The following is a 20,923-nucleotide window of genomic DNA, read 5'->3' on the forward strand; positions in this document are numbered from 1 at the left end:
AGTCCAAGGACTAGCTGTCCTCACAAACATACGACTTGACAGAGTGTTTGTGATGAATTTACTGCTTCCTAATACCACCTCTGATTCTCTCAAGCTTTTTTCATCACTTATTTGCTCGAGACATGAGTCTTTTCCCAGGGATCAAGACCCAAGGAAGCGGGCAGGGAGTGAGGAGGCACATACTTGGAAAAAACTATCTAAAGCTTTTCAAGAATATGCCCAGTGTTCCCCCTCAGCTCTACCTGTGTGACTGTGGGCTCAAGGCCCGGACCTGTGTGCCTTCCAGTGACAGGCATCTACGTTGCTTAGAAAACTGTTGACAAGTTGAATTTAATTGGACATGGGATTTGAAATCCCGTCTCTGATGAACTGAGTTAATCTTCACAACCAAGCTGAGGAGATAGAGCCAACCCTGGAACATGAGAGGCTTGTGTGGCTCTTGCAGGACCTGAAGAAAATTTGTTGGCTCTTCTTTTCTGTAGGGAGACATACCCTGCTGCTTTCCCTAGGCAGGGCTGAGCGGTCATGAGAGGAAGCGCAAGAAATGGCAAACCGGGTTTCAAGCCATACTGTCCTTAGCATCCTTCCACCAGCAGCCAGGATGTGGCAGGATGAAGATCTCGCCTCCTTCAAACCGTGGTCACAGCTGGAAGCCATTAAGTGACCAAATACAGGCACTTCTAATCCTTGAACCAGCATTCAAGGCTTCGCTCCTACCTTTCCAAATACCTTCCACTCCTACCTTTATCTTTGGAACATACCCTAAGCCCTTATTAATTTGGAGTAAATAATAATGATAATAATAATAATAATAGCTACCATTTATTGAGCACCTATTCTACTGTGTGCCAGGCACTGTGCTAGGCACTTTCCGTACAATATCTAATTTAAATCCTCACAACAACCCTGTGAGGTAGGTATTATTATCGTCATTTTACATATGAGGGAATTGAGGCTCAGAGAGATTAAATAACTCTCCTATGACGCAATCAAAAAGTAGTTAGAGCTGAGATTCAAACCCAGAACAACCTGACTCCAAATCCCATGCTCCTGTGAACTACAGTAGAGGCAGAGGGGAGAAGATCCAAATTCAAGAAAGATTGTTAGAGTGGAATGGATATGATATGCTGACTAGTAAGACATGGGAAGGAATTTAAACCCATAAATGTTTCTAGCTGGTGAGCCTATGTAGATTGTGATGAAGGTAACCAGGATTGGAATTTAGGAGGAACACACTTGGTGGGGAAATGAGTTGAATCCATGTGGACATGTCCATGGATTGTCCAGTGGGTGATAAAAATACAGATCTAAAGATTGGAGGGAAGTTGGCGCTAGAGATACATATTTGGGAATCACCAGCATATCAGTGGCAGTTGAGGACATCAGGATGGATGACATCATTTGGGGAGTAAATAGAGAGGAAAGAGAAGTGGACTGGAGAGAGAACACTGGGAGCACCAACACTGAAGGCATGAGCAATAGTGGAGGGATTCTCAGGAGATCTGGACAATGCAGAGTCAGAGAAGGAAGAGTACAGGAGGCAGCCCTGTAGTAGTGGCTAGAGAAGCCATGATCTGGGCTGAGAGCAAACCCGGAGCTTCCAGAAGGCAGGCAAAACTGAGTCACACTTCCAACACACCCCTCACTCACCAGAAATCCCAGGAAGTTTATTCGATAAATGAATGAATGCCAAAATGCCCTACCCTGGTTTGCCCCAAAGCCTGGAGGTTAGGACTTCATCTCACTCTTGACACCCAGTCCTGAAAATATGAGAGCCTAGGTGAGCCAGGTGAATTTATAGAAGAGGCTTAGACAGAGTCATGAGTTGTTTAAACTGGAGAATAAGGTGAAAAGGAAAACCTGGCAGTCTGTCTGGGAGTCCCAGAAGTCCCCGTGCCCACCCTTGCTCTGGGGTATTATGGTGATTGTGAAAATAGTGAAGGGTGTGGGCGCAGGGTGTGGGGTGAGAATAGCCAGTCAGTTGCCTGGGGAGTCCTCTACTGAGCCTGGCCTGAGACCTGGCTTATGGGCTTTATCCAGGTAGGAGGATGATGGGGACATGTGGGAGGCTTGAGGGCTACAAGGAAGGGGAGAGGGAAGTCAGGGGACCAGCCCCACAACTTGGGAGAGGACTGGGAGAGAGTCCAGCCCTCTGGGCAAGGGACCAGCCCTGAAGGTTAAGTGAACTTGCATAGACATGTGTGTATGTGTGTGTGTGTGTGTGTACATGTGCAGTCATATGTGTATGAAAGACAGAAAGAGAGATCACATTCTGGAGATGGGAACAGAGTCTCCCATAAATGGGCGAGAGAGGCTGGGGACCTCCACAGAAGCCTAGTGACTCAGCATGTTGAAGTGCGGGTGTGGGGGCTGAATATCCTCCAGAAGCCCTGAGGGGTTCCTGAAGCAGGGGTCCTGGTCTCCTCCGAGGCTGGGCCTCCCCTCGCTGGGGGTCACAGAAAGTCAAACAGCCCGAAATTCTTGGCTGCTCCAGGCCCAGGAAAAATTGGGGGAGGAAAAAAGAAAGAAAAGAAATGTTTCAGGCCCAGAGGCGAGATGAGCCTGCTGGTTAGTAGGGTTAGGGGTCTGAAGGAACCAGCACACAGGGCAGGCATGGGGGGGAGGGGGAGAGTAGAGATGCTCCCTGGAAGCCTCTAGCAGCTCAGGCAACTCAGGGGCTTCTGATAAGGGCTGAGTGCAGGGATAGCATGGATGGAGGTGACTACAGCCCCAGGGTGCAGGACCGAGGCAGCAGGTGGGGACAGTTAGGAGAGGCAGATGAAGCCAGTATTTCCTTGGTGTCAGTACTGTGGGGAAAAGTCAAGAGGTTGGCATACATGCTTGAGGGGATGGGGTTAACAGAGAGATGGTATCGCTGAATGAGTGGTGAAAGGGAACTGAGGGGGAGAAGGAGGGACGAGGGGGTGAGCAGGCCCTCAAGGGCACCGCTGGGTCGACTCCTGAAGTGTGTAGGGGGAGAGGGAAATAGGAGCAGCACCAGCAAGTCGGCTCCCAGGGACACGAAGGATCCTGGGCAGTCCTGCGCAGCGGTTAGTGGGCAGAGGGACAAGCGGGTCGGCGGCAGGTTAGGGGGCTGCAGTGGCGATCGGGGGGGTGCACCCCGCCTTCGCTGCGCCCAGCGAGCAGTTAGCGCGCCTGGATTTAGTTCCGTTTATTTCCCTTCCAGGTACCAGACAAAGTAAAAAAGTCGGACGGACGGAGAGAGGGACTCAGCCGGCCGGGGTGGGGGTGGGGGTGGGCTGGACGTGGGGGAGGGGCCCTGCTCACATCACATCCACAAAGAACTCACTGGGGTTTCCCATGGCCATGCGGAAGGACTGTCTGCTGGCGGTCAGTTCGGGGGGCACAGAGGCCAGGTCGCGGCCCGGAGGGGCTCCGGGGGGCCCCATGGCTGCGGGCGGTGGGGGCATCATCAGCATGGGGGGCCCGTAGAGAGGGGGCACGCCAGGCGGGCCGTAGCTCGGGTGCGTGTGGTGGCTTCGCAGGCTGCTGGCCAGCGAGTGGTGGCTGCGGTGGCTGTGCTCGCTGGCGGCGGGGCCCGAGCGCTCGCTGGGCGCCCGCTCCCGCGGCCCCCGCAGGCTGCTGCGTGTCGTGTGGTCCGACTCGCTGCCGCTGCCGCCCGACTTCGAGTCCCCGGTCTTCGGATCCTTCTCCTTCCGCCGGTCGCTGCCGCTGCGGTTGGAGCCACTGCTCCGGCTGCCTGTAGGCGACACGCAGGAACGGGGTGGGGGCCGCTCAGAGCTTGCGGAGGAAGCTGGGAGCTCCCCTGGGGCCCCCTCCACGGCCCCCTTCCCTTACCTTCACTGTGCTGGCTGCTGGCGCTGCCCCCGCCATAGCTGTAGCCCAGCTCCGGGAAGCCTGGGTGTGGGTTGTAGGGGTGCGGGGGCGGCGGGTACTGGTAGGGGAAAGCCATGGGCCAGGGGGCGGCCCCCGGGTGAGGCAAAGGGGCCAGCGTGTCCTGGTCAGAGGCGCCGCTGGAGCCGTCGTGATCGTGGAGGGACAGGTTGGCCATGTCTGCGGAGGGGACAGGAGGGGAGGACCGGATGAGCTGGGTCTACCTCGGGCCCCCGCACCCCTAGGTCAGGAGAGAGGTCCCCAGCCTAGGTGCGGAGGCTGCCTTTGGGATGACCCCAACAGCGGCGGCAGTTTCTCGCCAGAACGGGAGGAGGCACAGGCCAGAGATCTCTTACTCCTTCTTCAGACCCCTCTGCCACCCACCAGAGATGGTGGGGAGGGAGACCCTGCAGAGACAGCCCCAGGGAAAACCCTCCTCAGGAAGGCCCTGAGTCACACCTCAGATCCGCAGTGCCAAATCCTGCCACCCAACACCCAGTCCAGGGAAGACCCCCTACCAAGCCTTTGGCAGTTTCTCTTCCTTCCTCAGTGAGCTGGAAGAACGGGCAAACTCTTACTTGGCAATTTTCTCCTCTGTTCACTTAGAGGGTAAGCAGTAGGGGAATGTGGAAGGCTGCAATGCCAGCCAGCCACCAGGTGGTGCATCCCTGCAATTCCTTAGGCACACAAAGCACTTCATCTCATGCAAATGTCCCCACAGCCCTATGAAGAAGGCATTGGTCCCAGGTTTTCCAGATGAGGAACATGCAGTCCAGAGAGGTTAAATGACCAGCCTGGGGTCAACCCAACCTGAAGCCAGAACAGAAGCTAAGAGTCGCTTACTTTCTCCTTACCTTTCCAGGACAGGTCACTAGTAAGGAGTAGGGAGCAGTTTGGGGAAATTTAGGTGAAATTTTGCCCTCCCCCTTCACCTAGGACTAAAAAATTACTCATTAAAAGCCAGAAAGAACACAAGGCCTTTCAGAGCCTTCCCATATAGAAGGCCGTTGGCCTGAATCAATTTTCTGCTGCTGCTGGGGAGGGTGGGAGTGGGGTGGGAAGGGCCCAGAAAGAGAACCACTTAGGTGCTTCCTCTGTGCTCTCCACCCCATTCCCAGCCAGGCCTATTCTTCACAGCACTGGGGTCGCTGTATTGACATTACTTCTTTCATGACTCTGGCTCCCCAGTAAATTGTGAAATCCTAAGGGCAAGGCTGCCCCCACCAATGCTGGAGCTACCTGGAAGAGAGTATAAGGGACCACTAGAACTGACCATCTGCCTGGGACACCCCTTGCTCACAGCCCGTATGCACCAGGTCCCAGAGCTCCAAGAGAGCTGTAATTGTCCTAGGGGCCAGCTGCCGGATACAGACTGAGCCCTTTCTTCCAAGCCCTTAAGTGACCCAGCCCAAGCTTCCAGGGGAGAAGAGGTCAGGAGAGGGAGCTCTGAGGGGGCTGGGGCAGCCTATGGAGTCTGCCTGCCAAGCCATCGACCTGTCAAGGCCAGCAGCTAGCAAGGAGGGTTGGGGGTGGGAAGCAGGGGCCTGCCTTGGCTTATGCCCAAAGAGCTGGTGACTACTTCAACCTCTAGGCTGTCACGGAGGGGAGTGACTGTGTGCTCCTGGGGCTACCCAGGTACCCAGCTCTTCCCTTTGAGCCTCCCACACTCCCAGCTGAGGAGACAGTCAGTGAGAAGGAAAAGGCCTGTTCTGTCAGCATCTTCCTGAGCTGGGCCTCTGACGCCTTTGGTCCATGGGGAGCAGACTCAAGAGGCCTTAGGGAAGGAACAATGCCTCTTGAGCAAAAGCCACAGCTGTCCTGAGAAGCTGCATGTGTCCCTGGAGGTTTGGGGCCAGGGCTGACTTCTATAATGATAATAACCACATTTGATTGAGTCTGAGAAGCCACTGATTGTAAGATGCACCCCAGTTTCAGAGCTATTGAAATGTGAAAAAAAGGTTCATCTTAGAATCAATTAAATATATGAATCATAGACAACTTTTATAGAGCACTTACTGTGAGCAAAATATGATGCTAAAAGCATTATATACACTATCTTATATCGTCATCAAAACAGCTCAGTGAGATAAGTTCTACTGTTACCTCCATCTTACAGATCAAGAAACTGAGGCATGGAGAGGCTGTGTCACTTACTCATGTTCACACAGTAAGGGTGGAGCTAGGATTTGAACTCAGACTGCCTAACTCCAAAACCCTATGCATCTGTCACTACGTCATGGGGCCATGCTGGAGCTGCTAAGGGCCAGGGACCCACTCTCCACCAGGGACTTGTGCTCTGCAGAAACAGCCTCTCTAGTCCCTAGAACCTAATCTGAAGCATGTGAAGAGTTAGCTTTTAGACTCCAGCCAGCACCACTGGGCTGAGAGAAGGCTCCCTCCGGCAGAGGTGCCTGCTGGGGGTGGGCTTCAGCTCCCAGCCCTGAGCAATGCTGTTGTGTCATGAGGACTCCCATTCCCAAGAGTTGTCCACAGGCCCAGAAGGTTCCCTGCAGACCTCCTCTGCTTAACAACCCTCTTTGGCTTTGTACTCTCTCAGGATCAAGTCCAAACTGCTCAGTATAGCTTGCAGAGTCCTCTACAACCTGGCCCTGACAGCTTCTCCAACTTTATCCCGTGGCACAGCCCACTGTCAGGGGTCCGAGAAGGCTGTGGACTTGGGGCCTCAGGCCAGCTTGATGCTGGGAGGCTGAGCAGGTGCCAAGAGCAGGAACCCTCTCTGGCCTTGCTGAGACAATGTTTCTGCAACACCACACACCTAGAGCAGCCCCAGATGGTGGGGAGAACAGGGCTCTGGAGCCAGAAACACCTGGACCCAAGGCCTAGCTCCTCTGCTTTTAGCTGTGAGACCTGGGGTGGACCATTTAACTTCTACAAGTCTCAGTTTCCTCATCTGAAAACAGGGATGTTAATCGGTCTCCCCGAGAGTGGGGAAGAAGTTGGAAGGACGGAGCGAGAGAGTGAGATGATGCTTTAGAAACAACCAGCATGGTGCCAGGTGCAGAGCAGGCACTTAGAAAATGCTGGTTCCCCAAGAGAGGAATGTGAGGCAGCTGAAGAGGGTGGACTGGGCTCTGCTTCCACGACAGAACTCTCAGGCCTTGAGCTGGGCCCCCAGCTCTGCTGCCCCCTCATCTGGTTCCCTGGAGTCTGCTGCCACATCCCCGGGCACCTCCCCACTCCCAGCCAGGAGACAGGGCGGGAGGCGGGGGAGGCACGTACTGCCGCAGAGGTCGCCGAAGATGTAGTAGCACTGCTCGGAGAAGGTGATCTTGTTGACGGTGTGGCGGATGAAGCCAGCTTTCAGCAGGTTGCTGGCGTACTTGCGGGCCTCCCGCCGGTCAGTGAAGCCTTCCACGTTGTGGTACAGCCAGTCCACCACATCCGAGCCTGGGGGCAAGGCCACTGCTTGATTGGGAGGCCCTGACTTGGACTCATCTGGCCTCACAGAAGTCACGAGGCTGGGGCTGGTTTCAGCTCAAAGGAGTGGCCCATGGGAGTTCTTGGGTCCCTGGCCTGCCCTGCCCAGCACTCCCCACCCCTAGCCTTCATCCCACCATGGGGCCCTCTCACCGATGAAAGCGTTGGGGATGGTGATCTTGAGCCACATGCGGTCACGGACCTCCAGCCCGGATTCCGGGGAGGCCATGGCTTTTACGATGGCAGCCATGTCGCTGTGGATGGACAGGTGGAAGTCATCTAGGCCTGGGAGTGAGAGGCAGAATGGTGAGGCAGCAAGAGGCTATGGAGTGAGGCAGACAGGAGTTGCATTCCAGCTCTACCATCTAATAACTATGGATCAATGTTGGGCAAATTACTGACTTTTTGGACCCTCAGTTTCCCCTTCTGTAAAAACAGGGACTTTAATTTACAACGATGTTTGAAGAGAGAATGAACTAATGTAAATGAAGATGCTTATGGCACAGGGTATAACGTGTGTGTTACGATAATAAAAATGGCAGTCATTTATTGAGTGCTTACTTTATGCCACACACTGTGATGGATGCTTCACTTATATCCTCTCATTAAACCCCCAGGAACCTGGTAAAGTGCATATCATTAGTCCCATTTTACAAGAGGAAACTGAGGCTTGCCGGGTACTCAATACAGGCTCAGAAGCAAACACTATTTAGTGAGAGTCGGTGTCCACTGAGGGAAGCTGCAGTGTGAGGTAGCTGGAATGAGCTGAGTCCCCACTCCAGCCCCTCTGATGCTTAAGCAAGAGTCTCCAGGTGGGCCTTCATCAGTCCCTCCCACCTGGCCCTGTCAGCTAGGCCCAGGGGACAGGTTTGGACACTCACGCTCTGTGTCAGGGATGGAGCTGGTGATGGAGGAGCTGGTGGAGGTGATGGTGCTCAGGGAGGGGCTCATGCCGTAGGCAGGGAAGGTGCCAGTCATGGCTGCAGTGTGGGAGACCCAGGCCGCAGGGTCAATGGGCCGGATGGGCTCGCCTGCAGGGAGGATGAGGAGTCAGGGGCTGCCCACCCTGCCCACCTCTGGACCCAGCAGGGTAGGTGTGGAGGTTCAGGGCAACACAGAAGGAAGGAGAGACAGGGCTCACGTATGCCAAGCAGCAGCTGTAAGGCCGAGTTACCCATCCACTTACTCCTGGGCAGTGTGAAGCAACCACGTGGACTTGGGTCCCAGCACTTGGCTACAGTCAGGGTGATGGGCCTGAAAGCAAGGGTGTCCCTAGTGAGGGCAGGATGTGTGGGGGCCAGACCAAGCCCTCTGCCTGACAGCCAGAAATGCTTGCCCCCTCCTCCCCAACACCCATCCCATCCATACCCTGGTTTGTGCACAATCTCCCGCAGTACCCGGACCGCGTCGTCATTACTCATGTTCTCAAAGTTGATCTCGTTTACCTAGGAAAGAGGACCAGGAGTGGGAGAAGCAGTTGTGTTGGGGAGGGGGGTTAGGGAATCTGAGCTTGGTGGGTCAGGGGGTCTTTCCCTCACCAAGAAGGGACTCTGAATGAGCAGAACACAGAGGGTAGGGATATCTCCCCACTCCCTATCCACACTGCCACCCAGAGTGGGCAGTGGTACCTGTAACAGCATATCTCCTGGCTCAATGCGTCCATCAGCAGCCACGGCCCCGCCCTTCATGATAGAGCCGATGTAGATGCCTCCGTCCCCGCGCTCGTTGCTTTGGCCCACAATGGAGATGCCCAAGAAGTTATACTTTTCTACAGGAAGTAATAAGACATTGAGAGGGGAGCAAGGTTCCTACCCAAATTCTGAGCCCCTTATTAGAAAAAGATGGAAAGGAATGAGAACTAACATTTATTGAACCTGAATCAGGCAGTGTTCAGATGCTCAAACATGCTTTCATTTATCCTTGTTGGCTGTAAGGCAGGGACTCTTAGTCCCATTTTACAGAGCAGCCAACTGAGGTTTAGAGAATGTAAGTAACTTTTCTAAGCCATTAAGTGGCAAAGCCAGAATTCAAACTCAGATTTAAATTCCAAAGTTGGGGCTCTTTTCACTATATCCAGCTATCTCCTAACGACAGTAGCTAGGGCAGAAACCAGAGAGCAAGAATGCAATGGCCAAAAAATGGGAATGGGGAGGGAATCAGAAACCACTTCCTCCAGGAAGCCTTCCCTGATGCCATTCTTGCTTCTAATAGCTCTCTGTGCTTCTCTGTCATAGCCCTGATCATGAGATAGTGAAATGATCCATTTATGTACCAGTTTATGTTTATGAAAGTGAGCTCCTTCAGGGCAGGGAACATATCTTGTGCCTCTCTGAACTCCTCAAGTCTGCCCAGTATCTGGCACATAGTAGGAGCTCAAGAGTGTTGTTTCACCAGACTCACCCATGTTGAGAGTGACCGTGATGATGTTGAGTGACATGGTGGAGTCCGTGATGCTGCTGAAGGACGAGGACTGGAATAGACAGAGGCCCTAAGCAGCAGGTAGGGGTGGCAGGAACTCACTGCTCCCACCTAGCTCCTCCTCAAGGTGAGCCCTCAGCTCTGCTCCCCCTTCCCCAGCTCCTAAACACTGACCCAAGGAGGGGATCTATGGAAGCACAAACCCTGGTCCTGTCTAGGCAGGGCTCGGTCTGCCCCGACCCATCCTAGCATCCCAGGCCCCATACCCGCTCAATCCGTGAAACCTTCTGCTTCCGCCGCCGCCGCTTGTGTCTTCTCATGAGGCGTGAGGCGCTGCTCTGCTCCGTGGAGCTGCTGAACCTGTGGGGCCCACAGTCGTTCCCCACCAGGCTGGCCCAGCCCTGCCCCATAAGAGGCACTGCAGGGCCCCAGTGCCCAATACAAAGCCCATATCCCTCCCAGGGACCCAGCATCCTCAGGGTTCAAGGATCCTCAGGGGTCATCTGCCCCACAGTCCCCGTGAAACTAAAGCCCCACCTGCTGGTGGAGTCATCTTCATCCGAGTCAAAGAAGCTGGTGGTCTCCAACTCGCTGCTCATAAGGGTGGATGAGCTGTCATAACCCCCTGGCTCTCGCCGCCGCTCCCCCTTTGCAGTTCCATTCAGCCGGGTTGCTGCAGTGGGTAGAGGCAGCGGGGTTCACAGTGCCCGGTGCAGGAGGGAAGGGAGGTGGGAGGGGTGGGCCAGGGGCTGCACTGGGACCAGCACACCCAGAGGTCAAGAAGTAGGGCAAAGAGGCTGGTAGCTGAGTGGAAGCTATGGGGAGGGCGTGGGCATGGGGAAGGCGTCTGTTCAGGGAAGACGCACTGTGTTCTGGGCCATCCCTCCGGCGTGGCCGCTCCCGCTGGGCAGACACCAAGGAGTCGGTCTCCGTGTCATTGTCCAGGTTCTCCTGGCTGCCCCCACCAGCATGAGGGCTGCAGGGAAGAGAGGCCTTGGTGGGGGAGGGGGCAGGCTGGGGGCTCCCTCCCCCAGCCCTGGGCTAAACTGATGTGGCCCTCCCCCATTGGCCCTCCCCACCCTCAGGTCACACTCACTGGAAGGATGGGGGCCGGGAGTCCCCAATGCCTCCCGTGCGCTCCATGGGTGGTGGCAGCTCCGATGGGTTGTCAGCACAGAAGGGAGCTGGCTCTGGGTGCGAGCCCTCAGCTGACACCAGCTGATGGGGAGAAAATGGGTGGGTAGTATGGATTGGGGGCACCAGGGAGGAGGAGAGCTGGCTTCTGGCAGGGCATGAAGGCCTGGGGAGAACGAAGCAGGGGACACGGAGGGAGATAGGACTGTGCAAGGGCAGCAGAGAAGAGGAACGGACCCACTGTTAGGCTGACGGGGAGGCTGGGAGGCATGAGCTGGTGAAGTGGGATGGGGGCAGAGAATAAGAGTCAGTGGTCCAAGGCAGAGGTCGGCAGGTGACAGAAGGGAACTAAAAGGGCATAGGAGGCAATTTTGTCTCTAGTGTGTGGTTCTGTGCCTGCCTTTTCCCCCTTCCAGCCACTCCCCCACTTCTTCCCAAGGCTATGAGAGTCTGGGGTAAGAAACAGGCCAGTTAGAGAACTCAAGGAAGATTCAGATATTGAAGCATGAAACCACCAGCTACAATCTTAGCAGTGCCTTTCCTCCATCCAGCCCACCGCAGGAATCCAGGTGGAGGGAGGGTTGAGGAGGGCTCCTTACCCAGGACACCACCCGGCCATTGAAGCAGGGCAGCTTGGCATTGTCGTCTGAGATCTCCTCCTTCACCACTCTGCAGGAAAAGGTGGGGTGTCAAAGTAAGACTTCTGGGGTGGAAATGGAGGTGTCCTCACAATCCCGATTCTCAGGGGCTCCTCCACCCTAAACTGGCAAACCACTAGCACAAGCCTGTTCAATTTGGAGCAGGTCAGGGTGACCAGGGACAGCTCTTTTTTTTTCTTTTTTTGGTGAGGAAGATTGACCCTTAGCTAACATCTGTTGCCAGTCTTCCTCTTTTTTGCTTGAAGACTGTCCCTGAGCTAACATCTGTGCCAGTCTTACTCTATTTTGTATGTGGGACGCCACCACAGCATGGCTTGATCAGCAGTGTCTAGGTCCACACCTGGGATCCAAACCCATGAACCCCGGGCCACCAAAGCCAAGTGTGTGAACCAAACCACCACACCACCGGGCTGGCTCCAGGGACAGCTCTTTAGCACCACCAGGAAGACACCAGCCCTGCCTACATCAGCTGCCTTTCTGGGCATCCTCTCAGTCATCAGGTGACTGCAAATTACACCTGACAGGGGGGTGTCCCCCACAAGAGCAGCCACTCCCTAGAATCTCCAGCGTGTGTTATCCATCCCCAGCATGGCTCTCCCGGGCTAGGGTTTTTCTTTCCCTCTGACCCCAAACTAGGAAAAAGCACACCCTTATTACTGTCCTTGCCTTCTTAATTGGGAATCCTGACATTCCTCTGGGAGGCGTGGACAAAGAATTTAAGGAAATGAGGAAAGAGAAGGGAAGAAGGCATACACCAAACATCCTCCACTGCCACTATGGGAGTAGTAACAACTGCTCTCAGTCACTGAGCATGAATTCTGGACCAAGCACCAAGCTAAGCACTTTACTTGTATCATTTCATTTAATACCCACAGCAATGCTGTAAGATAGATACAGATGGAGAAACTAGGCTCATTCAGTCCAGAAATTCACCTGTAGTCACACCACTAATAAGTGAAGAGCCGGAATTTGAATCCTGGTCAACCTGACCCCAAAGCCTTTCTTCTTACCTATCATACCATCTTATCTTCCTGTAGTTACAGTATATAATCTTCACATCAGCCTCTTTGTGTAGACAATATGATCCTCACTTTATGAATAAGGAAACAGTCATTTGCCCAAGGTCACAGAGCTAAAAGATGTCAGCTGGAATTCAACCCCAGGCTCGTCTGATTCCCAAACCCATCCTCTTTCCACACCTTTCACAGATGACAGGCGATGTGGCTCTGTGTGGAGGGTGGGGGTGGGGAGACAGCGCTGTGGGGCAAGGAGGGTGGGATGTGGTCACAGGTATGCACTTTGGCCTTGGTTATGCAGTGAGGCAAGAAGTCAGACCACGACTACAGTTTGGGGCCAGGGAAGGGAATGGAAAAGTTTGAGGACCCCCAGACTCCATCAAACACCCCAGGAGTACAGAGCTGGAAAGAAATGCTCAGGGGCAGAGGAAGACATGTGCGTGGAGTCGTGAGCAGAGCAGGAAGACAGCAGGGAAGGTGGCTGGGAAGCCCAGTCTTCCCTTGTTCTTGGAGCAGCTTCTGCCCAGAGCCGGGAACGTGCTTGGCTCCTTGCGATGTTCACATTCTTGGACTCACAGCCAAGTTCGAAGGCTGAGCCTGCCTTCCTCCCTCCCATCCAGCTCTGACTCCTCCACCATTTCTAACCCCACAGCGACCCCACGAAAGCAGCTCAAGTCATCCTGCTCAGGCCACCATGGCAGAAAGCCTGGAGACAGACAGGCTGGAAAGGAGGGGCAGAGAGATAGCTCAGACCCACCAGCCAGTCTGGTCACAGGGTATAGCCAGCTTGCAGCCCCCTCTGGGAACAGGGGTTTGTGGGCCACATGGCAGGAGCTGTGACCTGCTTTGGAGAGGGTCTCCCTGTGGTGGGAAACTGCTGCTGAGTCCCCATTCCCCTCCCCCAGCAGGTCCCACCACACAGCTCCATGCTACAGATGTTTCCTTTCTTTCTGGGGGTCACCGACGGGTCACCAAGGCTCTGCTGACTCACAAGGATCAGCTGATCTTCAGCAGCCTTGGGGGACCTCAGACAGGCCTCCCCCTCCCACCGTGGAGCTGAACGGCTCAAGGTTCCACAGCACTCACTCACACCCCAAGTGGAGTCGGACAAATCTGGGTTCAAATTCCAATTCTGCCACTTATTAGCCCTGCTATCTTAGGGAAGTTTCTTAACTTTTCCAAGTCTTTGTCTTGCCCTGGTAAATGGGAATTGTAAATGGCTGGCATGGTCCAGGCATACAATGAAAATAGTTACTAACTTTGTCAATTTTTAGTGGGATCCACGCTCTCTTTCTAACTAGGTATAAGTTTCTAAGGGCAGGGACCAAACAGATCTGCTCATCATTCATCATTCACTCAGTTAAAAGGCCTTTGCTGAGAGCCCAGTGGCTTTTAAGTCCTGGGCTTGCCAGTGTGTGGGCCTCAAGGAAGCATCAGACCTGGAGCCTGCCTCGTCCTCGGAGGTTACGCTCCAGTGGACAGTTCACAGAAGCATACTGCAAGTGGGAAGTGGTCAGAGCCGGAAGAGCAGCAGATGTGTTCCCTGGACAGACATCTGCTGAGTGTTACTCAGGTGTCAGGTCCTGGCTAGGAGCTGGTAGGTGTAAGGATAAATAAGATGAAGTGCCATAACTGTAAAGCCTCAACCCAGAGGACAGGAGAATTTGGACCAGAGGAGACATGAGACGAAGAGTGCTCCAGGGAGAAGGGCTGAGGCAGGACAGTGTGTGACATGGAGCACGCAGCAACGCAGTTAGGGACCCGACTTCCCATCTTGCTCCTTCCCACAGCTCAAAGATACGCTAGCAGCGGGCACCTTGTTCTTCCATCCAGCATCTCGTCAGTGCTGAAAATGGTTATTCTTCCTCCATTTCCCAAATGATTTACGAGGGCTGGGCCTACCCTGAGCTTGACAAATACTTCTGGAGACCAGATGGGAGTCGGGGAGTCCTCAGGCCTTACAAACCAGAACCTCAGAGGGTAAGCCTGGAGACACTGAGAGACGGCAGCCTTCCTCCTCTGACCCACTTTTCCATCTGTCAGCAGGGGTCCCTGACTGCTGCCCCGACCCTCCTCTCGTGGAGCTAGGATAATTGGCAGCCCTGTCACCTCTGCAGTTTGCCAAGGCTCAGCATCTCCCTCAGAGAGGCTGCATCTGTTAAATGGTGATTATAATAATGCCTACAACTGTGTGATGAAGGCCTTAGACTGTGCAGCCAGATTCCTGATGTCAAATTGAGTTCTGCCACTTACTAGCTGTGTGACCTTGGATAAGTTACTTAAGTTTTCTGTGTTCTAGTCTCCTCATCTATAAACTGGAGATAGCATACCTATTTCACAGGGCTGTTAAGAAGACTGAATGAGTAAAAGATCTGAAAAGCATTTAGATCAGTGCCTGCACACTGTAAGCACCATAAAAAGAGTTTGTTAAATAAATGAGATATACGTATACACACGCTCCTCAGCTATTAGTCCTTTGTGACAAGACAGCCCTACCAGGTCTCCTGCTCATTAATCTTTCTGGGGATAAAAACAAAATCAATCTCCTCCACTTCATTTTTAGCCTTCTTCTCAACCCTGTTAAATGGCCTACTCTAATATTTTTCAAAGGATGGTTCAATACCACTGACGTACGCAAGATGGCTTCAGGTGTACTTGAATGAACACTTAATTCAACAGTTAAATATTTATTTTTAACATGTTTTCAAAAGAAATATAAATAAAAAATAAGACCTGTGATTTCACATTATTGATTGGGTCAAGCTAAGAAAGAGTGAGTGGGCTGATGGATTTAAAGGACTGACAGCGCGTTTAAAGGACAATATTAAGTCAGCAACGACTGGATCTAATGGGGGCCCTCCAGCACTGCAGTTAGGCCTGGAATGACAGCAGCCTGGGGAGAGCGGGAGGCAGCCTAGAAAGGTCAAGGCTCAGGAGGTGCCTGGGCAGTCCAGGCCAGGCCCAAAGGGCTCAAGGATGAGAGGCAGAGACACAGACCTATACTAGTCCCTCAAGGCATCTGGCCCCAGGGCGGCCCTCCTGCACTCACTCATGCTGATTTCCCCCTATCCCATACCCCGAGGCAGAATCTTGGTCTCTTCTAATTCTGTTCTTCTCTTACCTGGCCAAGGCATCAGCCCCCTCAGGCCCACCCCTTGCAGATTGATCCCTCTTCAGAATCTTCCAATCAGGGGTGTCTGTCTCTGGCCTGAAGCCAGACAATTGTTACTACACCAGGAGTACCCCACCCTCAGGTAGGAACAACAGAAACAACTAGAATTAGATGTGGTATAGCACTTCCCACTGTACGAAGCACTTTCACACCTATGATCTCAGGGGCTCATGGAACCCTGAGTTCCAGAGGGAAAGGTGACAGCAAAACATGACGGGCAGAAGAGAGAGAAGGTGCTTGCTTTGCTTCCCAGGGCAGGAGGGCCGGGGTCCTGGGAGAGAAGCCACACTGATGAACACTGGGGAGAAGACTATCTCCTCTCACTCAGCTCTGGGGCCTCAGCTCCACAGAGCAGTGCAGGCCTCAAGCTAGGGCTGGAGAGGCTGTCTTTAGGCCTGGAAGGCCGGGGGAAGGCCTTCCCCATAGGCCTCCAGGCCCAGTGCCCAGTTAGTGTGGGGCAGGCTAGTGTGGGGGCCTCCCCCTCCCCCATCCCTTGGGAGTTGGGGGGGTGGTGAGGGGATCGGCCAGGCTCCCCCTCCTAGGCCAGCTGCTACAGAACCTTCCGGCTCCAACATTCCATCCCCTCTTAAAGGGGAAGTCGCTGCTTCCAAACTCCGCCTGTCCAAAGCCCTGCAGCTGGGTGGAGAAGACCCCGCCAGGGAGGGGAAGATGAAGAACACTAAGAGACTCTTCCTGGCCCTCCCATCCAGGCTCTGAGGCCCTTTCCAAGGTCTCCCCCTTGGCCACCATCTGGAGGGAAAAGGCTCCAATTCAGAGGGGAAATCAGCACCCGGGCTAGTGGGGACTCCTCCCAGGGGCCGAGTGCTCTGCTCTCTTGACAACATCCGGAACACCCCACAAGGGAAAGGGGAGACAGCTAAATAAACATCAGGTCTGCAGGCCTTAGCTTAACAGCCTGGGCCTGAGCACCCCCCGACTCCCCCTCCTCCAGTTCAAACTCCTGCAGCATAGCCCTTAAATGCATGATACTCCAAATATGGCTCTGAGCTGTGGAGAAGAAAAGATGGAGAAGGCAAAGGCCGACGGCCAAACACCCCAAGTCTACGCTAAAAAGGCAGGAGGAGGGTTGGGGACTCCGGCTCTGGAACTGGGTGGAGGAGGGGTGTGTCTGTCTATGTGGGCCGCTGGTCTTTGAGGAGGCAAGGGGACTTGACTAGGCTGGAACTCTCATTGCTCTTGGGGAGTTGGACGTCCCCCTACACTAGGGGGACCAACGTGCCCCGAAAGAGCTGAAGCGAGAGTCCCTAGGGGGGCTGAACTCCAGCCTCTGAAAAAGCCAAGGCGGCCCAAATGGCCGAGTCGCCCCCTAGAATCCAGAGCAGGGCTAGAAGCCAGCGTAGCAAAGGGGACTCCAAACTGCCCGAGTGGCCCATAGAAGCCGGAGGGCCGGGGTCCCCGGAGGCGAGGCGGGGGCCATCCTCACCCGAAATCGTCGTCCATAGACTTGAAGAAGAACTTATAGCTGGGTCGCTGCAGAACGCCCTTAAAGTCCGCCAAGGTGACGCGCTCGGCGGGCAGGGGCAGCTTCACCAGGTACGGCGTCTCCTGCCCGTCCAGGTGGTAGATGATCTTGGTCTCGCCCATGGCTCCGGCCTCGGGCCCGGCGGCCCGCGCGCGGCCTGCTCGGGCGGCCGGGCCGGCCTCTCGGGGGCGGCGGCGCTCGGCGCGGCCCAGCGGCTCAGCCCAGCTCGGCGGCCGGCCGCGGCGCCAGCTCCCTTGTTCTCCGGCCGCTCCCGGGTCCCAGCGCCGCCTGCCGCCGCCGCGGCCGCCGCTTCCGCTCCCCACTCTCCCGGCTCGGCTGGCGACGGCGACTCTTCCGGTGGCCGCGGCCCTCCCGGCTCTGCGCTGCGGCCCGGCCCGCTCCCCGCCCCTGGCCCCGGCGCGGCCCCGCCCCGGCGCGGCCCCGCCCCCGCCCCCGCCACCGCCCAGCCTCGCTGGCCTCGCGGCAGATGTCCTGGCCCTCGGCCTGGCCCCGCGGACACCCCGCTCTCCGGCCCGGCGGCGCGCTCCTGCTCCTGCGCTCCCGTCCCAGGCCCGCGGGGAGCGTCCCGACGGTCACCTAGACCCCCAGAAATGGAAGGGCAGACCTCACTAGGATGGCCGCGATCCTGGCTCTCTCTTCAAGTACTGGCTCTGAACCCAAGGGGGATCGACTGCTCCTCGCAGCTGGGGAAGGGTGTAATGCAGGGTTCTCTTTGGTCCCTGGAGATGGCAGGGGAGCACGGTTCTGACCACGTATAGCTGGAATAGTGGCCTCGACATGGCCCCTTAGGGTCTGTTGAGAAGCATAGATGCTGTCATTAAGTCTACGAAACTGAGCTCCTTGAGGACAGAACAGAATCGAGTTCTGATTCCTTCTTATAACCTCAGAACCTAGGTGCAAAGTGGTGGTTTAATAAATGGAGTGAATGCAGAATGAGTGCAAGAATGAAGATGGGTACATGACTGGGACAGTAAGTCTCAAACCGGGAACTAGGTAAAATCGGTTCCTAATAGATCACCTCACCTCCTAGCTTTTAATTCATTTAATAAATATTGAGTGCCTACTATGTGCAAGGCAAACTGCATGAGATACAGCAGAAACAAGACAGATAGGCTACCCTCAGGACCTTCACTCATCTGCAAGGAGGCACAAGCATGTATTTAAACAACTTTAGAGTGACAAACGCTATGAAAAAGATAAAATGGAGTGATGTGATACTAAGGGGGAAAGAGGATTATGGGCGGTCAGAGAAGGCCTCTTCCTTTGGAGCTAAGACCTAGAATTAATGAGGAAGCAGTTATAAGAAGGTCTGGTCTGGGGCAAGAGCATTCCAGGCAGAGAGCACAGCCAAATATAAAGGCTTAGGGCAGGAATAAACTTGCCAAATTTGAGGAACCAGAAGCAGGCCATTGTGACTATAGGGATAGTGGTAGAAGAGACTGGAAAGGTAGATTGGAGCCAGATGACATTTGTCCTCTTTAGGCCCCTATGACAAGTGTGGGCTCTTCCCACTTCATTTTGTACACTGTTGCCAAATTAGCATTTCAAGAGTAAGTACAGTCATGTGCAGCATAACGACTTTTCAGTCAACAATGGACTGAATATACGATGGTGGTCCCATAAGGTTAGTTCTATATAGCCTAGGTGTGTAGTAGGCTAATACCATGTAGATGTGTGTAAGTACACTCTGTGATGTTCACGATGAAATCGCCTAACAACGCATTTCTCACAGCGTGTCCCCGTCATTAAGTGATGCACGACTGTACCTCTTTCAGACACCTCTTCTGATCAGAACTCTCCACATTCCCCACTCATCTGCAAGGTGTGCCTTCCAAATATCCTTAGCGTGATATGCAAAGCCTTCCATAATCTACCCTCTTCCTACCTTTACAGCCTGTTTCACTATATCCTGGCTAAGTTTTTTACTTCAGCAAATCAACCTATTTGCTAGCCCCTGCACACACCTTGTATATTTTCATTTCATACCCTTCTCTTTACTTTAAATTTTATCAAAGTAATACGTGTGCAGTCAGATAGTAGTAAGAAAGTGTTTAACAGCAGTCCTCTGTCCCATCTCCCTCTCCACCCCAGCATACTTTTTCTTTTTTAGCTCACACTCTATTTCTTTTTTTAAATTTTATTTTATTCCTTTTTCTCCCCAAAGCCCCCCGGGTACATAGTTGTATATTCTTCGTTGTGGGTCCTTCTAGTTGTGGCATGTGGGACGCTGCCTCAGCGTGGTTTGATGAGCAGTGCCATGTCCGTGCCCAGGATTCGAACCAACGAAACACTGGGCCACCTGCAGCGGAGCGCGCGAACTTAACCACTCGGCCACGGGGCCAGCCCCTCACACTCTATTTCTTGATTTAGGAATTCTAGACATTGTTTACTGATTTCCAATTTTGATTGATGGATTTATTTTCTTTATCTCCCCCTAACCTCTTTAAATAGTAAAATCACACTTTTTGGTTAAGTCTATATAGTACTTAGTATTGACATTTTGACTACAAATAAATGCTTCCTTTACGACTTTTTGTTTCTCCTGGCATTTAGTCATTGCCTTGCTTTTTCATTTGGTTTGTTTTTACATAGTGTACTTATTATTAAGTCTTTCCACATAAGTTTATTAATACATATTCTGTTCACTCAATCACATGTATTAGATAACCCATCCATTTTCTCCCCTGGAGCCTTCCATTCTGCTGCTCTGGTCTGCACCGCTGGCTGTCTCAGCCTGTGCACGGCTCTTTCTGGGACTTCTCTGCATCATCCGAATTATTCCCTTTACTTCTCCATGTTGGATCCTTGTTTCCTGGAGACTTTACTCCTTACTTGGTAAAGCACATTCTTTGGTAGCGTCCCTTGAAAGCATACGAAATAAATTTTTCGAGAACTTGCAAATCTGAAAATGATTGAGTTGAAAGAAATTTTCCTTCAGAATTTTTAAGACATCACTCCATTGTCTTTTATCTTCCAGTGTTGCTATCAAACGGTCAGTTTGATCTCTTTTTCCTAAACCTTTGCACATAACTTGTTTTTATTCTCTCTTGAAGTCTTTAGGACATTCTTTTTATCTCTGGAGTTCTGAAATTTCACGGTGATAAGCCTTGGTGCTCATTCACTGTGCTAGGCACTTGGTGAGCCCTTTCGATCTGAAAATTCAACATTATTTTCTTGAATTTTTAATAACATCACTACCATTTTTCCTGTTCTTTCTGTAACTCCTGTTAGATATTGGAACTTCTAGATTGATCCTTAATTTTATTTTTTTCTCCTTAATCATCCATTTCTTTTTATTTTTAAATAATTTAATCTCTTTGCAAGATTTTCTTAACATCATTTCCAAACTTTCTCCTATCCAATTCGATAGGTAAAATATTCACAATTCAAAATTCAAGTACATAAGGATGGACACACAGCCTCTCTCCTATTTGGTTCTCTAGTCCTCCAGTTCTCAGAAGGAAATAATTCATTTACTTATTTTTAATTTCCAACAACTCTTTTGTTCTCTAATTGTTCCTTTTCATAGTACTTTCTTCACAGACACAATATGTTCCCTCTTTGAGTTTTGAGAATAATAATTATGGCTTTTCCCCTCCTGAAATTTTTAAAAAGCTTCCTTGGTTTCAATTTTCTGTTTTGGTTTCTGCCTTTCATGTTGGAAGTTTCCTCAAATGTTTGATGGCCCTTAACAATCTATTCACAGTTAAGAGTGACATACTGGAAA

The 20,923-nt window shown here is 52.8% G+C and overlaps 1 protein-coding gene across 2 annotated transcripts; it reads right to left on the reverse strand.

Moving 5' to 3' along the window:
- Positions 1 to 803: 803 nt before the first annotated feature.
- On the reverse strand, positions 804 to 17,541 carry DVL3 (dishevelled segment polarity protein 3). 2 transcript variants are annotated; one of them, XM_014846201.3, is made up of 16 exons: positions 17,137 to 17,541; positions 11,445 to 11,514; positions 10,808 to 10,929; positions 10,578 to 10,687; positions 10,249 to 10,384; positions 9,978 to 10,071; positions 9,694 to 9,763; positions 8,922 to 9,061; positions 8,662 to 8,738; positions 8,480 to 8,547; positions 8,175 to 8,324; positions 7,447 to 7,578; positions 7,096 to 7,263; positions 3,820 to 4,035; positions 3,311 to 3,721; positions 804 to 2,485 (listed from the first exon to the last, which is right to left on the reverse strand). In XM_014846201.3, exons 1-16 carry the CDS (start codon positions 17,295 to 17,297, stop codon positions 2,454 to 2,456), a joined length of 2,157 nt encoding a protein of 718 aa, XP_014701687.1. In that variant the 5' UTR covers positions 17,298 to 17,541; the 3' UTR covers positions 804 to 2,453. The 2 variants fall into 2 exon arrangements, with proteins under 2 accessions (XP_014701687.1, XP_070365425.1); XM_070509324.1 differs by lacking the exon at positions 804 to 2,485 and having other exon boundaries at positions 3,151 to 3,721; positions 17,137 to 17,435.
- Positions 17,542 to 20,923: the final 3,382 nt, after the last annotated feature.

The sequence above is a fragment of the Equus asinus genome, chromosome 5 (genome assembly GCF_041296235.1).
Source record: "Equus asinus isolate D_3611 breed Donkey chromosome 5, EquAss-T2T_v2, whole genome shotgun sequence".
Taxonomy (NCBI): domain Eukaryota; kingdom Metazoa; phylum Chordata; class Mammalia; order Perissodactyla; family Equidae; genus Equus; species Equus asinus.

What these genes read in the sequence shown, in the direction of transcription:
- DVL3 (XM_014846201.3), bottom strand. Translation starts at nt 17,297, where the DNA reads ATGGGCGAGACCAAGATCATCTACCACCTGGACGGGCAGGAGACGCCG. An exon ending in ATGGCCGGGTGGTGTCCTGG is followed by an intron (nt 10,930 to 11,444) that starts GTAAGGAGCCCT and finishes TCTCCCCATCAG; the next exon opens with CTGGTGTCAGCTGAGGGCTC. An exon ending in TTGCTTCACACTGCCCAGGA is followed by an intron (nt 8,325 to 8,479) that starts GTAAGTGGATGG and finishes TCCTCCCTGCAG; the next exon opens with GCGAGCCCATCCGGCCCATT.